A 15,684-nucleotide genomic window follows, 5' to 3' on the forward strand; every position below is an offset into this window, starting at 1 on the left:
GAGAGAGGACAGAGCGAGAGAGGACAGAGTGACACAGGACAGAGAGACACAGGACAGAGTGAGAGAGGACAGAGTGAGAGAGGACAGAGTGACACAGGACAGAGTGACACAGGACAGAGCGAGAGAGGACAGAGCGAGAGAGGACAGAGTGAGAGAGGACAGAGTGACACAGGACAGAGTGAGAGAGGACAGAGCGACACAGGACAGAGCGAGAGAGGACAGAGTGAGAGAGGACAGAGTGACACAGGACAGAGTGACACAGGACAGAGTGAGAGAGGACTGAGTGAGAGAGGACAGAGTGACACAGGACAGAGTGACACAGGACAGAGCGAGAGAGGACAGAGCGAGAGAGGACAGAGTGAGAGAGGACAGAGTGACACAGGACAGAGTGAGAGAGGACAGAGCGACACAGGACAGAGCGAGAGAGGACAGAGTGAGAGAGGACAGAGTGACACAGGACAGAGTGACACAGGACAGAGCGAGAGAGGACAGAGTGACACAGGACAGAGTGAGAGAGGACAGAGTGAGAGAGGACAGAGTGAGAGAGGACAGAGTGACACAGGACAGAGTGACACAGGACAGAGCGAGAGAGGACAGAGCGAGAGAGGACAGAGCGAGAGAGGACAGAGTGAGAGAGGACAGAGTGACACAGGACAGAGTGAGAGAGGACAGAGCGACACAGGACAGAGCGAGAGAGGACAGAGTGAGAGGGCAGAGTGACACAGGACAGAGTGACACAGGACAGAGTGAGAGAGGACAGAGCGAGAGAGGACAGAGTGAGAGAGGACAGAGCAAGAGAGGACAGAGTGAGAGAGGACAGAGTGAGAGAGGACAGAGTGACACAGGACAGAGTGACACAGGACAGAGCGAGAGAGGACAGAGTGAGAGAGGACAGAGTGACACAGGACAGAGTGAGAGAGGACAGAGTGAGAGAGGACAGAGCAAGAGAGGACAGAGCGAGAGAGGACAGAGTGACACAGGACAGAGCGAGAGAGGACAGAGTGAGAGAGGACAGAGTGAGAGAGGACAGAGCGAGGGAGGACAGAGTGACACAGGACAGAGTGACACAGGACAGAGTGAGAGAGGACAGAGCGAGAGAGGACAGAGTGAGAGAGGACAGAGTGAGAGAGGACAGAGTGAGAGAGGACAGAGCAAGAGAGGACGGAGCGAGAGAGGACAGAGCGAGAGAGGACAGAGTGAAAGAGGACAGAGTGACACAGGACAGAGTGAGAGAGGACAGAGCGAGAGAGGACAGAGCGAGAGAGGACAGAGTGAGAGAGGACAGAGTGACACAGGACAGAGTGAGAGAGGACAGAGTGAGAGAGGACAGAGTGACACAGGACAGAGTGACACAGGACAGAGTGAGAGAGGACAGAGCGAGAGAGGACAGAGTGAGAGAGGACAGAGTGACACAGGACAGAGTGAGAGAGGACAGAGCGAGAGAGGACAGAGTGAGAGAGGACAGAGTGACACAGGACAGAGCGAGAGAGGACAGAGTGAGAGAGGACAGAGTGACACAGGACAGAGTGACACAGGACAGAGTGAGAGAGGACAGAGTGAGAGAGGACAGAGTGACACAGGACAGAGTGACACAGGACAGAGCGAGAGAGGACAGAGTGAGAGAGGACAGAGTGACACAGGACAGAGTGAGAGAGGACAGAGTGACACAGGACAGAGTGACACAGGACAGAGTGAGAGAGGACTGAGTGAGAGAGGACAGAGTGACACAGGACAGAGCGAGAGAGGACAGAGCGAGCGAGGACAGAGTGAGAGAGGACAGAGCGAGAGAGGACAGAGTGAGAGAGGACAGAGTGAGAGAGGACAGAGTGACACAGGACAGAGTGAGAGAGGACAGAGCAAGAGAGGACAGAGCGAGAGAGGACAGAGTGACACAGGACAGAGTGACACAGGACAGAGCGAGAGAGGACAGAGTGACACAGGACAGAGCGAGAGAGGACAGAGTGACACAGGACAGAGTGAGAGAGGACAGAGTGAGAGAGGACAGAGTGAGAGAGGACAGAGTGACACAGGACAGAGTGACACAGGACAGAGCGAGAGAGGACAGAGTGAGAGAGGACAGAGTGAGAGAGGACAGAGTGACACAGGACAGAGCGAGAGAGGACAGAGTGAGAGAGGACAGAGTGAGAGAGGACAGAGCGAGCGAGGACAGAGTGAGAGAGGACAGAGTGACATAGGATACAGCGAGAGAGGACAGAGCGAGAGAGGACAGAGCGAGAGAGGACAGAGCGAGAGAGGACAGAGTGACACAGGACAGAGCGAGAGAGGACAGAGCGAGAGAGGACAGAGTGGGACAGGACAGAGTGACACAGGACAGAGTGAGAGAGGACAGAGTGAGAGAGGACAGAGTGACACAGGACAGAGTGAGAGAGGACAGAGCGAGAGAGGACAGAGTGAGAGAGGACAGAGTGACACAGGACAGAGCGAGAGAGGACAGAGTGAGAGAGGACAGAGCGAGAGAGGACAGAGCGAGAGAGGACAGAGCGAGAGAGGACAGAGCGAGAGAGGACAGAGTGAGAGAGGACAGAGTGACACAGGACAGAGTGAGAGAGGACAGAGCGAGAGCGGACAGAGCGAGAGAGGACAGAGTGAGAGAGGACAGAGCGACACAGGACAGTGCGAGAGAGGACAGAGCGAGAGAGGACAGAGTGAGAGAGGACAGAGCGAGAGAGGACAGAGCAAGAGAGGACAGAGCGAGAGAGGACAGAGCGAGAGAGGACAGAGTGAGAGAGGACAGAGTGAGAGAGGACAGAGCAAGAGAGGACAGAGTGGGACAGGACAGAGTGACACAGGACAGAGTGAGAGAGGACAGAGTGGGACAGGACAGAGTGACACAGGACAGAGTGAGAGAGGACAGAGTGACACAGGGCAGAGTGACACAGGACAGAGTGAGAGAGGACAGAGCGAGAGAGGACAGAGCGAGAGAGGACAGAGTGAGAGAGGACAGAGTGACACAGGACAGAGTGAGAGAGGACAGAGTGAGAGAGGACAGAGTGAGAGAGAACAGAGTGACACAGGACAGAGTGAGAGAGGACAGAGCGAGAGCGGACAGAGCGAGAGAGGACAGAGTGAGAGAGGACAGAGCGACACAGGACAGTGCGAGAGAGGACAGAGCGAGAGAGGACAGAGTGAGAGAGGACAGAGCGAGAGAGGACAGAGCAAGAGAGGACAGAGCGAGAGAGGACAGAGCGAGAGAGGACAGAGTGAGAGAGGACAGAGTGAGAGAGGACAGAGCAAGAGAGGACAGAGCGAGAGGGGACAGAGTGAGAGAGGACAGAGTGAGAGAGGACAGAGTGACACAGGACAGAACGAGAGAGGACAGAGCGAGAGAGGACAGAGTGACACAGGACAGAGTGACACAGGACAGAGTGACACAGGACAGAGCGAGAGAGGTCAGAGCGAGAGAGGACAGAGTGAGAGAGGACAGAGTGACACAGGACAGAGTGAGAGAGGACAGAGTGACTCAGGACAGAGTGACACAGGACAGAGCGAGAGAGGACAGAGTGAGAGAGGACAGAGCGAGAGAGGACAGGACGAGAGAGGACAGAGCGAGAGAGGACAGAGCGAGAGAGGACAGAGTGACACAGGACAGAGTGACACAGGACAGAGTGAGAGAGGACAGAGTGAGAGAGGACAGAGTGACACAGGACAGAGTGACACAGGACAGAGCGAGAGAGGACAGAGCGAGAGAGGACAGAGTGAGAGAGGACAGAGTGACACAGGACAGAGTGAGAGAGGACAGAGCGACACAGGACAGAGCGAGAGAGGACAGAGTGAGAGAGGACAGAGTGACACAGGACAGAGTGACACAGGACAGAGTGAGAGAGGACAGAGTGAGAGAGGACAGAGTGACACAGGACAGAGTGACACAGGACAGAGCGAGAGAGGACAGAGCGAGAGAGGACAGAGTGAGAGAGGACAGAGTGACACAGGACAGAGTGAGAGAGGACAGAGCGACACAGGACAGAGCGAGAGAGGACAGAGTGAGAGAGGACAGAGTGACACAGGACAGAGTGACACAGGACAGAGCGAGAGAGGACAGAGTGACACAGGACAGAGTGAGAGAGGACAGAGTGAGAGAGGACAGAGTGAGAGAGGACAGAGTGACACAGGACAGAGTGACACAGGACAGAGCGAGAGAGGACAGAGCGAGAGAGGACAGAGCGAGAGAGGACAGAGTGAGAGAGGACAGAGTGACACAGGACAGAGTGAGAGAGGACAGAGCGACACAGGACAGAGCGAGAGAGGACAGAGTGAGAGGGCAGAGTGACACAGGACAGAGTGACACAGGACAGAGTGAGAGAGGACAGAGCGAGAGAGGACAGAGTGAGAGAGGACAGAGCAAGAGAGGACAGAGTGAGAGAGGACAGAGTGAGAGAGGACAGAGTGACACAGGACAGAGTGACACAGGACAGAGCGAGAGAGGACAGAGTGAGAGAGGACAGAGTGACACAGGACAGAGTGAGAGAGGACAGAGTGAGAGAGGACAGAGCAAGAGAGGACAGAGCGAGAGAGGACAGAGTGACACAGGACAGAGCGAGAGAGGACAGAGTGAGAGAGGACAGAGCGAGGGAGGACAGAGTGACACAGGACAGAGTGACACAGGACAGAGTGAGAGAGGACAGAGCGAGAGAGGACAGAGTGAGAGAGGACAGAGTGACACAGGACAGAGTGAGAGAGGACAGAGTGACACAGGACAGAGCGAGGGAGGACAGAGTGACACGGTAGCTCAGTGGTTAGCACTGCTGCCTCACAGCACTGGGGTCCTGGGTTACTCTTCGGAGGGTCGGTGTGGACTAGTCGGGCTGAAGGGCCTGTTTCCACACTGTAGTGAATCTAATCACTAGAGTGACACAGGAGTGATGCTGTAAGATCAGCAACATAGCACCTCCAAAAGTAGCTGCTGATCTTCCCAGCAACATTCCACTCTTTAAACTTCTCAACCTTCACCCTCCTGTCTCGTCTCCCATCTCCTTTGTCCACTAACAGTAACATCAGTAAAAATCCTGAATGATTGCCTTCCAGGTTCCGTCAAAGATGGAGTGAAATATTAGACACTGATTATTATTAACGCAGCTGATGGTTATCTCAAAAATGTAAGGCCTGAGAATCCCTGTGCACTTGCTGAATCCAATAATATCCCCCAATGATGCACATGTCTACAGAATATACAATCATGGGATCATGGACTCCCTACGGTGTAGAGAGGCCATTAAGTCTGCAACAACCTTCCCCAACAGCATCCAACCTATCCCCTTAACCCCATATTTACCAATACTTAACCGACCTACCCTGAACACTGCGGCCAATCCACCTAACCCGCACAGCTTTGGACCATGGGAGGGAACTCGTCAAAGGCATCTTTGGAACTCTCAAGAATTCCTCCTGTGCAGTATTTTTACTGATTTGCTTTGCCCAGTCTGTAAGCAGATTGCAATGGCCTATAATTACGGCTGAATCTTTGTTCCTTCCATTTGCTTTCCAATGCCTTCCCCAGTATAACTACTATGGCTTGATCTCATGCAGTCTCAGTGGCTTGCCAACTTTAAGTACCATCACTTTATTCCAGGTCAATTTTTCCTGATCAGTTTTAAATCTTTCTAGTTTCCTCCTCTGTTACCATGGTAACATTTTCACCTTTTGTAAAGGGGGATGTGAAGTTCCTTTAACCCCTCAGCAATGCTGCTGCCTCCCCGTGTCAATCCCTTTTTGAGTCTCTGATCAGCCCTACTCCTCCCTTAACCACTTCCTGTCTATACACCTCACACCCTCTCACAATAACAGCTCACGATACATGGACCTTCCTAATAACTGGCTGAATCTTTCTGTTTGTGCTCAGTGATTTATCAGCATGGGCTCCGCCGTCACTCTGTACAGCTACACGTTCCACCCTCCCACCATTTCAGAAATACCCTCCATTTGCGCCTCTTACCAAATGGATAACTTCATATTTTCCACATTCTATTCCATTAGCCATAGACCATAACATAGAGAAACAGAGTGAGGCCATTCAACCCATTGCCCTGCTTTCTTCACATTATTACAGGATCTCTCTCTGTCTTAAAGACATTCTGTGACTTGGCCCCCACAGCCCTCTGCACCAATCAGTTCCACAGATTCCCCACCCTCTGGCTCAGCTTTAATGGATTGTCCCTTCACCCTGAGGCCATGCCCCTGGGTCCTCGTCTCCCCTACGAGTAGAAACATCTTCTCCATGCCCACTCTGTCCTGGCCTCTAAGTTTCAATCAGATCCTCTTTGTCCTCCTAACCTCCATCGAGTACAGACCCAGAGTCCTCAACTGCCCCCAGTGTGACAAGCCCTTCACCCCCGGGATCATTCTTGTAACCCTCCTCTGGACCCCCTCCAACACCAGCATACCACTCCTTAGATACAGGGCCTAAAACTGCTCACAATATTCTAAATGCAGTCTGACTAGGGCTTTATACAGCCTCAGCTCTTGTTTTCCAGAGCTCTTGAAATAAATGCTAACATTGCATTTGCCTTCCTAACTGCTAATTTAAACTGCATATTAACCTTGAGAGATTCCTGAACTAGGACTCCCAAATTCCTTTGCGCTTCAGATTTCCAAAGCCTTTCCTGTTTAGAAAATAGTTCATGCCTCTATTCTTCCTTCCCACGTTGTATTCCATCGACCCACTGTCCCAACCTGTCCAAGTCCCTCTGCTGCCTCCATGCTGCCTCACTAGTAGCTCTCCCTCCACCTAGCTTTGTGTCATCTACAAACTGAGCAATAAAGACCTCAGTTTCTTCGTTCAGATCGTTAATGTATAACCTGAATAGTTATGGTCACAACACTAACCCCCGAAAAACTCCACTGGTCACTGACTGTCATCCTGAGATAGATCTCTTTAATCTCACTCCCTGTCTTCTGCCAATAGAACATAGAACATAGAACAATACAGCACAGAACAGGCCCTTCGGCCCACGATGTTGTGCCGAACATTTGTCCTAGCTTAAGCACCCAATCAGCCAATCCTCTATCCATACCAGTACTTTGCCCCGAACACCATGGGCTCTTATATTATTTAGCAACTTCCTGTGCAGCACCTTGTCAAAAGCCTTCTAAAAATCCAAATAGATCACATCTACTGGCTCTCCTTTGTCTAACTTGTTCATTACCTCAAAGAATTCTAACAGATTTGTCAGGTGTGACCTCCCGTTGATGAAGCCGTATTGACTCCTCCCTATTTTACCATGCACTTTCAAGTACTCCACAATCTCATCCTTAATAATGGATTCTAAACTTTTACCAACAGCTGAGGTCAGGCTAACTGGCCTAGAGTTTCCTGTCTTCTGTAATTTTTTAAACAGGGTATTACATTAGGCATTTTCCAGTCCTCTGGGACTCTCCCTGACTCCAATACTCCTGAAATATCAACACCTATGCCTCTACAGTCTCCTCAGCTAACCCATCAGAGCCCTAGGGTGTAGTGAATCTGGTCTGGGTGATTTATCCACGTTCCGACCTTTCAGCTTCCCCAGAACTTCTCCTGAGTGCCACTGCACTCAACTCTGCCCCTAACTCTCCTGAAGTTCTGGTATTCTGCTGGTATCTGCCACTGTGAAAACTGATGCAAAATATCTATTCTGTTCCTCTGGCATTTCTTTGTTCCCCATTACTACTTCTCCAGCCTCCTTTCCAGTGGTCCAATGTCCACTCCTGTGTCTCTCTTTTACGCTTTACTTATCTTTTTAAAAAAACTCTTGCAATCTTCTTTCATATTACTAGCGAGCTTACTCTCATATTTCATCTTGTCCCCCACATTTCTTTTTCTGCTGGTTTTTCAAGGCTTCCCAAAGGATTCCAACTAATCTTATCCATATTGTATGCTTTTACTTTTGCTTTTTTGCTGTCTCTGACGTACCTCGTCAGCCATGGTGTTGCCTTGTCCTCCCCTCAGTATGGTTAGAACATAGAACATAGAATATAGAAGAATACAGCGCAGTACAGGCCCTTTGGCCCTCGATGTTGCGCCGATCCAAGCCCACCTAACCTATACTAACCCACTATCCTCCATATACCTATCCAATGCCCGCTTAAATGCCCATAAAAAGGGAGAGTCCACCACTGCTACTGGCAGGGCATTCCATGAACTCACGACTCGCTGAGTGAAGAACCTACCCCTAACTTCAGTCCTATATCTACCCCCCCTTAATTTAAAGCTATGCCCCCTTGTAATACCCGACTCCATACGCGGGAAAAGGTTCACACTGTCAACCCTATCTAACCCCCTAATCATCTTGTACACCTCAATCAAGTCACCCCTAAACCTTCTTTTCTCTAATGAAAACAGCCCCAAGTGTCTCAATCTTTCCTCATACGATCTTCCTTCCATACCAGGCAACATCCTGGTAAACCTCCTCTGCACCCGTTCCAGTGCCTCCACATCCTTCCTATAGTATGGCGACCAAAACTGCACACAATATTCCAGATGCGGCCGCACCAGAGTCTTATACAACTGCATCATGACCTCAGGACTCCGGAACTCAATTCCTCTACCAATAAAAGCCAGTACGCCATATGCCTTCCTCACCGCACTATTTACCTGGGTGGCAACTTTCAGAGATCTGTGTACATGGACACCAAGATCCCTCTGCTCATCCACACTACCAAGTATCCGACCATTAGCCCAGTACCCCATCTTTTTGTTATTCTTCCCAAAGTGAATCACCTCACACTTAGCTACATTGAATTCCATTTGCCACCTTTCTGCCCAGCTCTGCAGCTTCTCTATATCCTGCTGTAACCTGCCACATCCTTCCTCACTGTCTACAACTCCTCCGACTTTCGTATCATCTGCAAACTTGCTCACCCAACCTTCTAACCCCTCTTCCAGGTCATTTATAAAAATGACAAACAGCAATGGTCCCAAAACAGATCCTTGCGGAACACCGCTAGTGACGGCACTCCATGAAGAAACTTTGCCATCAACGACTACCCTCTGTCTTCTTCCATCCAGCCAACTCCTAATCCAAACCTCCAACTCACCCTCAATGCCATATCTCCGTATTTTCTGCAGTAGCCTACCATGGGGAACCTTATCAAACGCCTTACTAAAATCCATATATACCACATCTACCGCTTTCCCCTCGTCTACCTCCTTCGTCACCTTTTCAAAGAATTCAATAAGGTTTGTGAGGCATGACCTGCCCTTCACAAAACCATGCTGACTATCCTTGATCAGGTTCTTCTTCCTTGGGACGAATTTCTGCTGTGCCTCCCAAATTATATTCAGAAACTCCTGCCACTGCTGCTCGACTGTCTTCCTGCTGGGCTGCTCTTCCAATGAAGCCACGTTGTTGTCCACTCAGTATTCCTGTCAGAATTCTCCTGAAGTTGCTTTACATCTTCCCCACAAACGCACACTCCCACTTAAACTTCATATTATCCACACATTTGGAAATATTCCGTGTGGCCCCCACCTCCCAATCATTGATCTCGATTGGGAACAGCTGGGGTCCGTGTACTGATTGTTGAGGTACCCACGATCACAGTCTGTCAACGTGAGAACCACACAGTTCTTCATCCTGTCTGTCAGCCAATCATTAATCCCTGCCTCCCTGTCAGCCAATCATTAATCCCTGCCTCTCTGTCAGCCAATCATTAATCCCTGCCTCCCTGTCAGCCAATCATTAATCCCTGCCTCTCTGTCAGCCAATCATTAATCCCTGCCTCCCTGTCAGCCAATCATTAATCCCTGCCTCTCTGTCAGCCAATCATTAATCCCTGCCTCTCTGTCAGCCAATCATTAATCCCTGCCTCCCTGTCAGCCAATCATTAATCCCTGCCTCTCTGTCAGCCAATCATTAATCCCTGCCTCCCTGTCAGCCAATCATTAATCCCTGCCTCCCTGTCAGCCAATCATTAATCCCTGCCTCTCTGTCAGCCAATCATGAATCCCTGCCTCCCTGTCAGCCAATCATTAATCCCTGCCTCTCTGTCAGCCAATCATTAATCCCTGCCTCCCTGTCAGCCAATCATTAATCCCTGCCTCCCTGTCAGCCAATCATTAATCCCTGCCTCTCTGTCAGCCAATCATTAATCCCTGCCTCTCTGTAAACCAATCATTAATCCCTGCCTCCCTGTCAGCCAATCATTAATCCCTGCCTCCCTGTCAGCCAATCATTAATCCCTGCCTCTCTGTCAGCCAATCATGAATCCCTGCCTCCCTGTCAGCCAATCATTAATCCCTGCCTCTCTGTCAGCCAATCATTAATCCCTGCCTCCCTGTCAGCCAATCATTAATCCCTGCCTCCCTGTCAGCCAATCATTAATCCCTGCCTCCCTGTCAGCCAATCATTAATCCCTGCCTCCCTGTCAGCCAATCATTAATCCCTGCCTCCCTGTCAGCCAATCATTAATCCCTGCCTCTCTGTCAGCCAATCATTAATCCCTGCCTCCCTGTCAGCCAATCATTAATCTCTGCCTGTGCATTATCTCCTATCCCTTTAAGATAATTTAATCTTGGAAACCAGCCTCCTGTGGGGGTTTTATTGGGTGGCTGTCTGGAAATCTAAGTACACCACATCCATCAGCTTTCCTTTATTTATTTTGTGAGTGCTATCACGAAAACTCCAACAATTCATCAAGCACAATTTCCCATTCACGAAGCCATGCTGTCTATCCCCAGTCAGACCATGATTAAACAGGTATGGATATATCCCATCATTTTTAATAGATTCTAATAGTTTCCCTCCTGGTCATGATTTGGAGATGCCGGTGTTGGACTGGGGTGGACAAAGTTAAAAATCACACAACACCACGTTATAGTCCAACTTGTTAATTTGGAACCACTAACTTTCGGAGCGTCGCTCCTTCATCAGGTGGTTGTGGAGAATAAGATTGTAAGACTCAGAATTTATAACAAAAGTTTACAGTGTGATGTAACTGAAATAATATATTGAAAAGACCTGGATTGTTTGTTAAGTCTCTCATCTTTTAGAATGAACATGTTGGTTTCAATTCTTTCATATAATAAATCCCAGCACTTTCTTCAAGTTACACTCTCAAGTGAACTTTAACAATAGGTGCCCTGTTGGCCCAGATACTGCATTGAAGGTGTGAGGTGCCCTGTGTGAGGCTGTCTGTGCCCAATGTTCAGACTGATTCTAATCTAAAAAAGGGATGTACAGAATCTCACATGGATTCATGCAGTTTTTGAGCCAAATGAAATGTAATTCTGCAAGTACAAATTCACCCCACAAACTTTGTGTGTGTGTGTAAATGTGTGTGTGTGTAGGAGTGTGAGGCCCTCCCTATGGGTACCGAACTTAGCTATCAGCCTCTGCTCGGCCACTTTCCTCTGCTGCCTGTCCCGAAGTCCGCCTTGGAGGATGGTCACCCGAAGGTCCGAGGCTGAATGTCCTGGATCACTGAAGTGTTCCCCAACTGGGAGGGAACCCTCCTGTCTGTTGATTGTTGTGCGGTGCCCATACATCCGTTGTCGTAGCCTTTGCTCGGTTTCCCCAATGTACCATGCCTCCGGGCATCCTTGCCTGCAATGTATAAGATAGACAACATTGGCTGAGTCACATGAGTACCTGCCCCCTATATGGTGGGGGGTGTCCCCACGTGTAATGGTGGTTTCCGTGTCCACACTCTGACACGTCTTACAGCGCCTACCGTGACAGGGTTGTCCTGAAGTATAGAGATGTCCTGAGGGCCGGACAGTTTGCTGTGAACAATGATCTGTTTGAGGTTTGGTGGTTGTTTTAAAGATGAAAAGTGAAGGCGTGGGGAAAGTCACCTCCTCCTGGTGTAAGGCTATCAGGTCTGGAGTTCCCTATTGTCTCTCTTGCTCCTTTATTAAATAGTAGGTAACATTTCTTACCTTCCATTCCACAGGAATCATTCCAGACTATGCAGAAGTTTAGGAGATTATCACCAATGCACTGACTCAGTCTATAGCCACCTCCTTCAACCATTCCTGGGGTGTGGATCATCAGCTCCTGGGGATTTACCCCTTACAGCCCCATTAGTCTCTCCAGTACAAGTCCCTCCCTGATCCTAATCCTCAATCTCTATGGGTTGATGGGAAATGTCCATCCTGGAGCTCGGTCACCAGTGGTGTGCTGCAAGGATCTGGTTTGGGGCCACTGCTGTTTGTCATTTTTATAAATGATCTGGATGAGGGTGTAGAAGGATGGGTTAGTAAATTTGCAGATGACACTAAGGTAGGCAGAGCTGTTTTCATTAGAGAGAAGGTTGGGAGGTGACATAATCAATATTTATCAGATGATCAGAGGGTTAGATAGGGTGGACAGGGAGAGCCTTTCTCCTCAGATGGTGATGGCTAACACGAGGGGACATAGCTTTAAATTGAGGGGTGATAGATTGAGGACAGAGATCAGAGGTAGTCTCTTTACTCAGAGAGTAGTAGGGGTATGGAGCGCACTGCCTGTTACAGTACTGGACTCACCAACTTTAAGGGCATTTAAATGGTCATTGGATAGACATATGGATGAGAATGGAATAGTGTAGGACAGATGGGCTTTGGATTAATTTTGCAGGTCGGCACAACATCGAGGGCCGAAGAGCCTGTACTGCGCTGTGATGTTCTATGTTCTATAGTCCTATCTTTTGCACTGATGTGCTGGGCTCCTCCATCATTGAGGATGGAGATATTTGTAGAGTCTTCTCCTCCATTGAGTTGTTGAATTATCCACCACCATTCACAACTGGATGTGGAAGGACTGCAGAGCTTAGATCTGATCCTTTGGTTGTGGGATCGTTTAGCTCTGTCTATCTCTTGCTGTTTATGCCGTTTGGCAAGTAGTCCTATTTGGTGTCTTCACCAGGTTGACATCTCATTTTTAGATATGCCTGGTGCTGCTCTTGGCATGCCCTTCTGCACTCTCCATTGAACCAGGGTTGATCCCCTGACTTGATGGTAATGGTTGAATGGGGGATATGCTGGGCCATGAGGTTACAGATTGTGCTGGAGTCCAGTTCTGCTTCTGTTAATGGTCCACAGTGCATCACGGACACCCAGTGTTGAGCTGCTAGATCGGTTCAAAGTCTATCCCATTTAGCATAGTGATAGTGCCACACAACACGGTGGGGGTACTTCTCAATGTGAAGGCGAGACTTTGTCTCCACAAGGACAGTGAGCTGGTCACTCTTTCCTCCAGCCTGGGAACCTGTTATAGCTGTTCTTCCCTTCATGTTATTTTATGTTTTCCATTTAGCTCAGTTGGCTGGATTGTTGGTTTCCAGAGCCAACAGCGTGGGTTCAATTCCCATCACCGATTTGAGGTTACCATGAAGGACTCTCCTTTGCCTGGGGTCTGGTGGCCCTCAGGTTAAATCACCACCAGTCACTTCTCTGTCCACTGAGAGAGCAGCCCCTATGGTCTGGTAAGATTATGGCGACACGACATTGCCCACCAGTCGATCGATTGGGGAAGTGAGTTTCAATATTGTGTGTCATTGCTGTAAATGTTTGCTCTTTGTAATCACCAAGATCTTGTTGTTGTAGGAACAGAGAACAGTTTTGAAACTCTTGGGTTGAAGTTGGAGAACATCAGTAACCCATGGGTCCCAGGAGATTTCATTGTGCAGTCGAGGTTGGAGAGAGTGCTGAGGGAGCGAGAGCGAGCTGCAGCATTTACCTTCCAGAAAGCTCTGCCCAGGTACATGCTGTTCACCAATCCCAACCAGCACCACAGCTGGCACAACCAGCGAGCCTATCGCATCCAACTCAACTCTCAAGCAGATCGCCCACTGCTACCTCGCAACTGGAAGGAGGAGAAAGCAATCACCTGGGGCAGGTCAGAGCAACAGCCAATCCCCTGTCAGCTAATCTCTGCTCTTTAACCAATCAACAATCAGAAGCAATCCCTGATCAACCAATCCCAGTCATTGATCAAAGGAGACTCCAGCCGCAGGAAAGGAACTGGTGACCATGAGCAGGGCACGGGAACCAGAAATGGAGGGAGGTGGAAGGGGGGGAGCAGGGTTTAGGAGGGATGTGGAGGAGGGAGGAGCAGGGTTTAGGAGGGAGGTGGAGGAGGGAGGAGAGGAGTTTAGGGAGGGAGGAGGAGGGAGGAGCAGGGTTTAGGAAGGGAGGTGGAGGGGGGAGCAGGGTTTAGGGAGGGAGGTGGAGGGGGGGCAGGGTTTAGGGAGGGAGATGGAGGAGGGAGCAGGGTTTAGGGAGGAAGGTGGATGGGGGAGGTGGAGGGAGGTGGAGGGAGGTGGAGGCAGGTGGAGTGGGGAGCAGGGTTTAGGGAGGGAGGTGGAGGAGGGAGGAGCAGGGTTTAGTGAGGAAGGTGGAGGGAGGTGGAGTGGGGAGCAGGGTTTAGGGAGGGAGGTGGAGGAGGGAGGAGCAAGGTTTAGGAGGGAGGAGGAGAAGGGAGGGGGGAGCAGGGTTTAGGGAGGGAGGTGGAGGGGGGAGCAGGGTTTAGGAGGGAGGTGGAGGAGGAGCAGGATTTAGGGATGGAGGTGGAGGGAGGAGCAGGGTTTAGGGAGGGAGGTGGAGGAGGAGCAGGATTTAGGGATGGAGGTGGAGGGAGGAGCAGGGTTTAGGGAGGGAGGTGGAGGGAGGAGCAGGGTTTAGGGAGGGAGGTGGAGGGGGGAGCAGGGTTTAGGGAGGGAGGTGGAGGGGGGAGCAGGGTTTAGGGAGGGAGGTGGAGGGGGGAGCAGGGTTTAGGGAGGGAGGTGGAGGGGGGAGCAGGGTTTAGGGAGGGAGGTGGAGGGGGGAGCAGGGTTTAGGGAGGGAGGTGGAGGGGGGAGCAGGGTTTAGGGAGGGAGGTGGAAGAGGGAGGAGCAGGATTTAGGGAGGGAGGTGGAGGAGGGAGGAGCAGGGTTTAGGGAGGGAGGTGGAAGATGGAGGAGCAGGGTCTAGGGAGGGAGGTGGAGGGGGGAGCAGGGTTTAGGAGGGAGGTGGAGGGGGGAGCAGGGTTTAGGAGGGAGTTGGAGGAGAGAGGAGCAAGGTTTAGGGAGGGGGGTGGAGGGGGGAGCAAGGTTTAGGGATGGAGGTGGAGGGGGGAGCAGGGTTTAGGGAGGGAGGTGGAGGGGGGAGCAGGGTTTAGGGGGGGAGGTGAACGAGGGTGGAGGGAGCAGGTTTAGGGAGGGAGTTGGAGGAGGGAGATGGAAGGGGGAGCAGGGTTTAGGGAGGGAGGAGGAGGGAGGAGCTGGGTTTTGGAGGGAGGTGGAGGAGAGAGATAGAGGGGGGAGCAGGCTTTAGGGAGGGAGGAGGAGGGGGGAGCTGGGTTTACGGACGGAGGTGGAGGAGGGAGGAGCAGGGTTTAGGGAGGGAGGTGGAGAGGGGAGCAGGGCTTAAGGAGGGAGGAGGAGGGGGGAGCAGGGTTTAGGAGGGAGATGGAGGGGGTAGCAGGGTTTAGGGAGGGAGGTGGAGGGGGAACAGGGTTTAGGGAGGGAGGTGGAGGGGGGAGCAGGGTTTAGGGAGGGAGGAGGAGGGGGGAGCAGGGTTTAGGGAGGGAGGTGGAGGGGGAGCAGGGTTTAGGGAGGGAGGTGGAGGGGGAGCAGGGTTTAGGGAGGGAGGTGGAGGGGGGAGCAGGGTTTAGGGAGGGAGGTGGAGGGGGGAGCAGGGTTTAGGGAGGGAGGTGGAGGGGGAGCAGGGTTTAGGGAGGGAGGTGGAGGGGGGAGCAGGGTTTAGGGAGAGAGGTGGAGGGAGGAGCAGGA

At 51.3% G+C, this 15,684-nt stretch overlaps 1 protein-coding gene across 3 annotated transcripts in view; it reads left to right on the forward strand.

Moving 5' to 3' along the window:
* aoc1 (amine oxidase copper containing 1) overlaps nucleotides 1-15,684 on the forward strand; it is a 64,149-nt gene that overhangs the window by 16,523 nt on the left and 31,942 nt on the right. For all 3 annotated transcript variants that reach the window (XR_015757062.1, XR_015757063.1, XM_087986792.1), the window contains exon 3: nucleotides 13,520-13,811. Coding sequence is in view for 1 of the 3 variants with exons in the window: in XM_087986792.1 (XP_087842918.1) it covers nucleotides 13,520-13,811 (292 nt within the window). In the remaining 2 variants the exon portion in view is untranslated. The remainder of the gene's footprint in view (nucleotides 1-13,519; nucleotides 13,812-15,684) is intronic.

This window comes from Chiloscyllium plagiosum, unplaced genomic scaffold (assembly GCF_037043375.1).
Source record: "Chiloscyllium plagiosum isolate Xiang-an unplaced genomic scaffold, Cpla_swu_hap1 HiC_scaffold_4, whole genome shotgun sequence".
NCBI classification, from domain to species: domain Eukaryota; kingdom Metazoa; phylum Chordata; class Chondrichthyes; order Orectolobiformes; family Hemiscylliidae; genus Chiloscyllium; species Chiloscyllium plagiosum.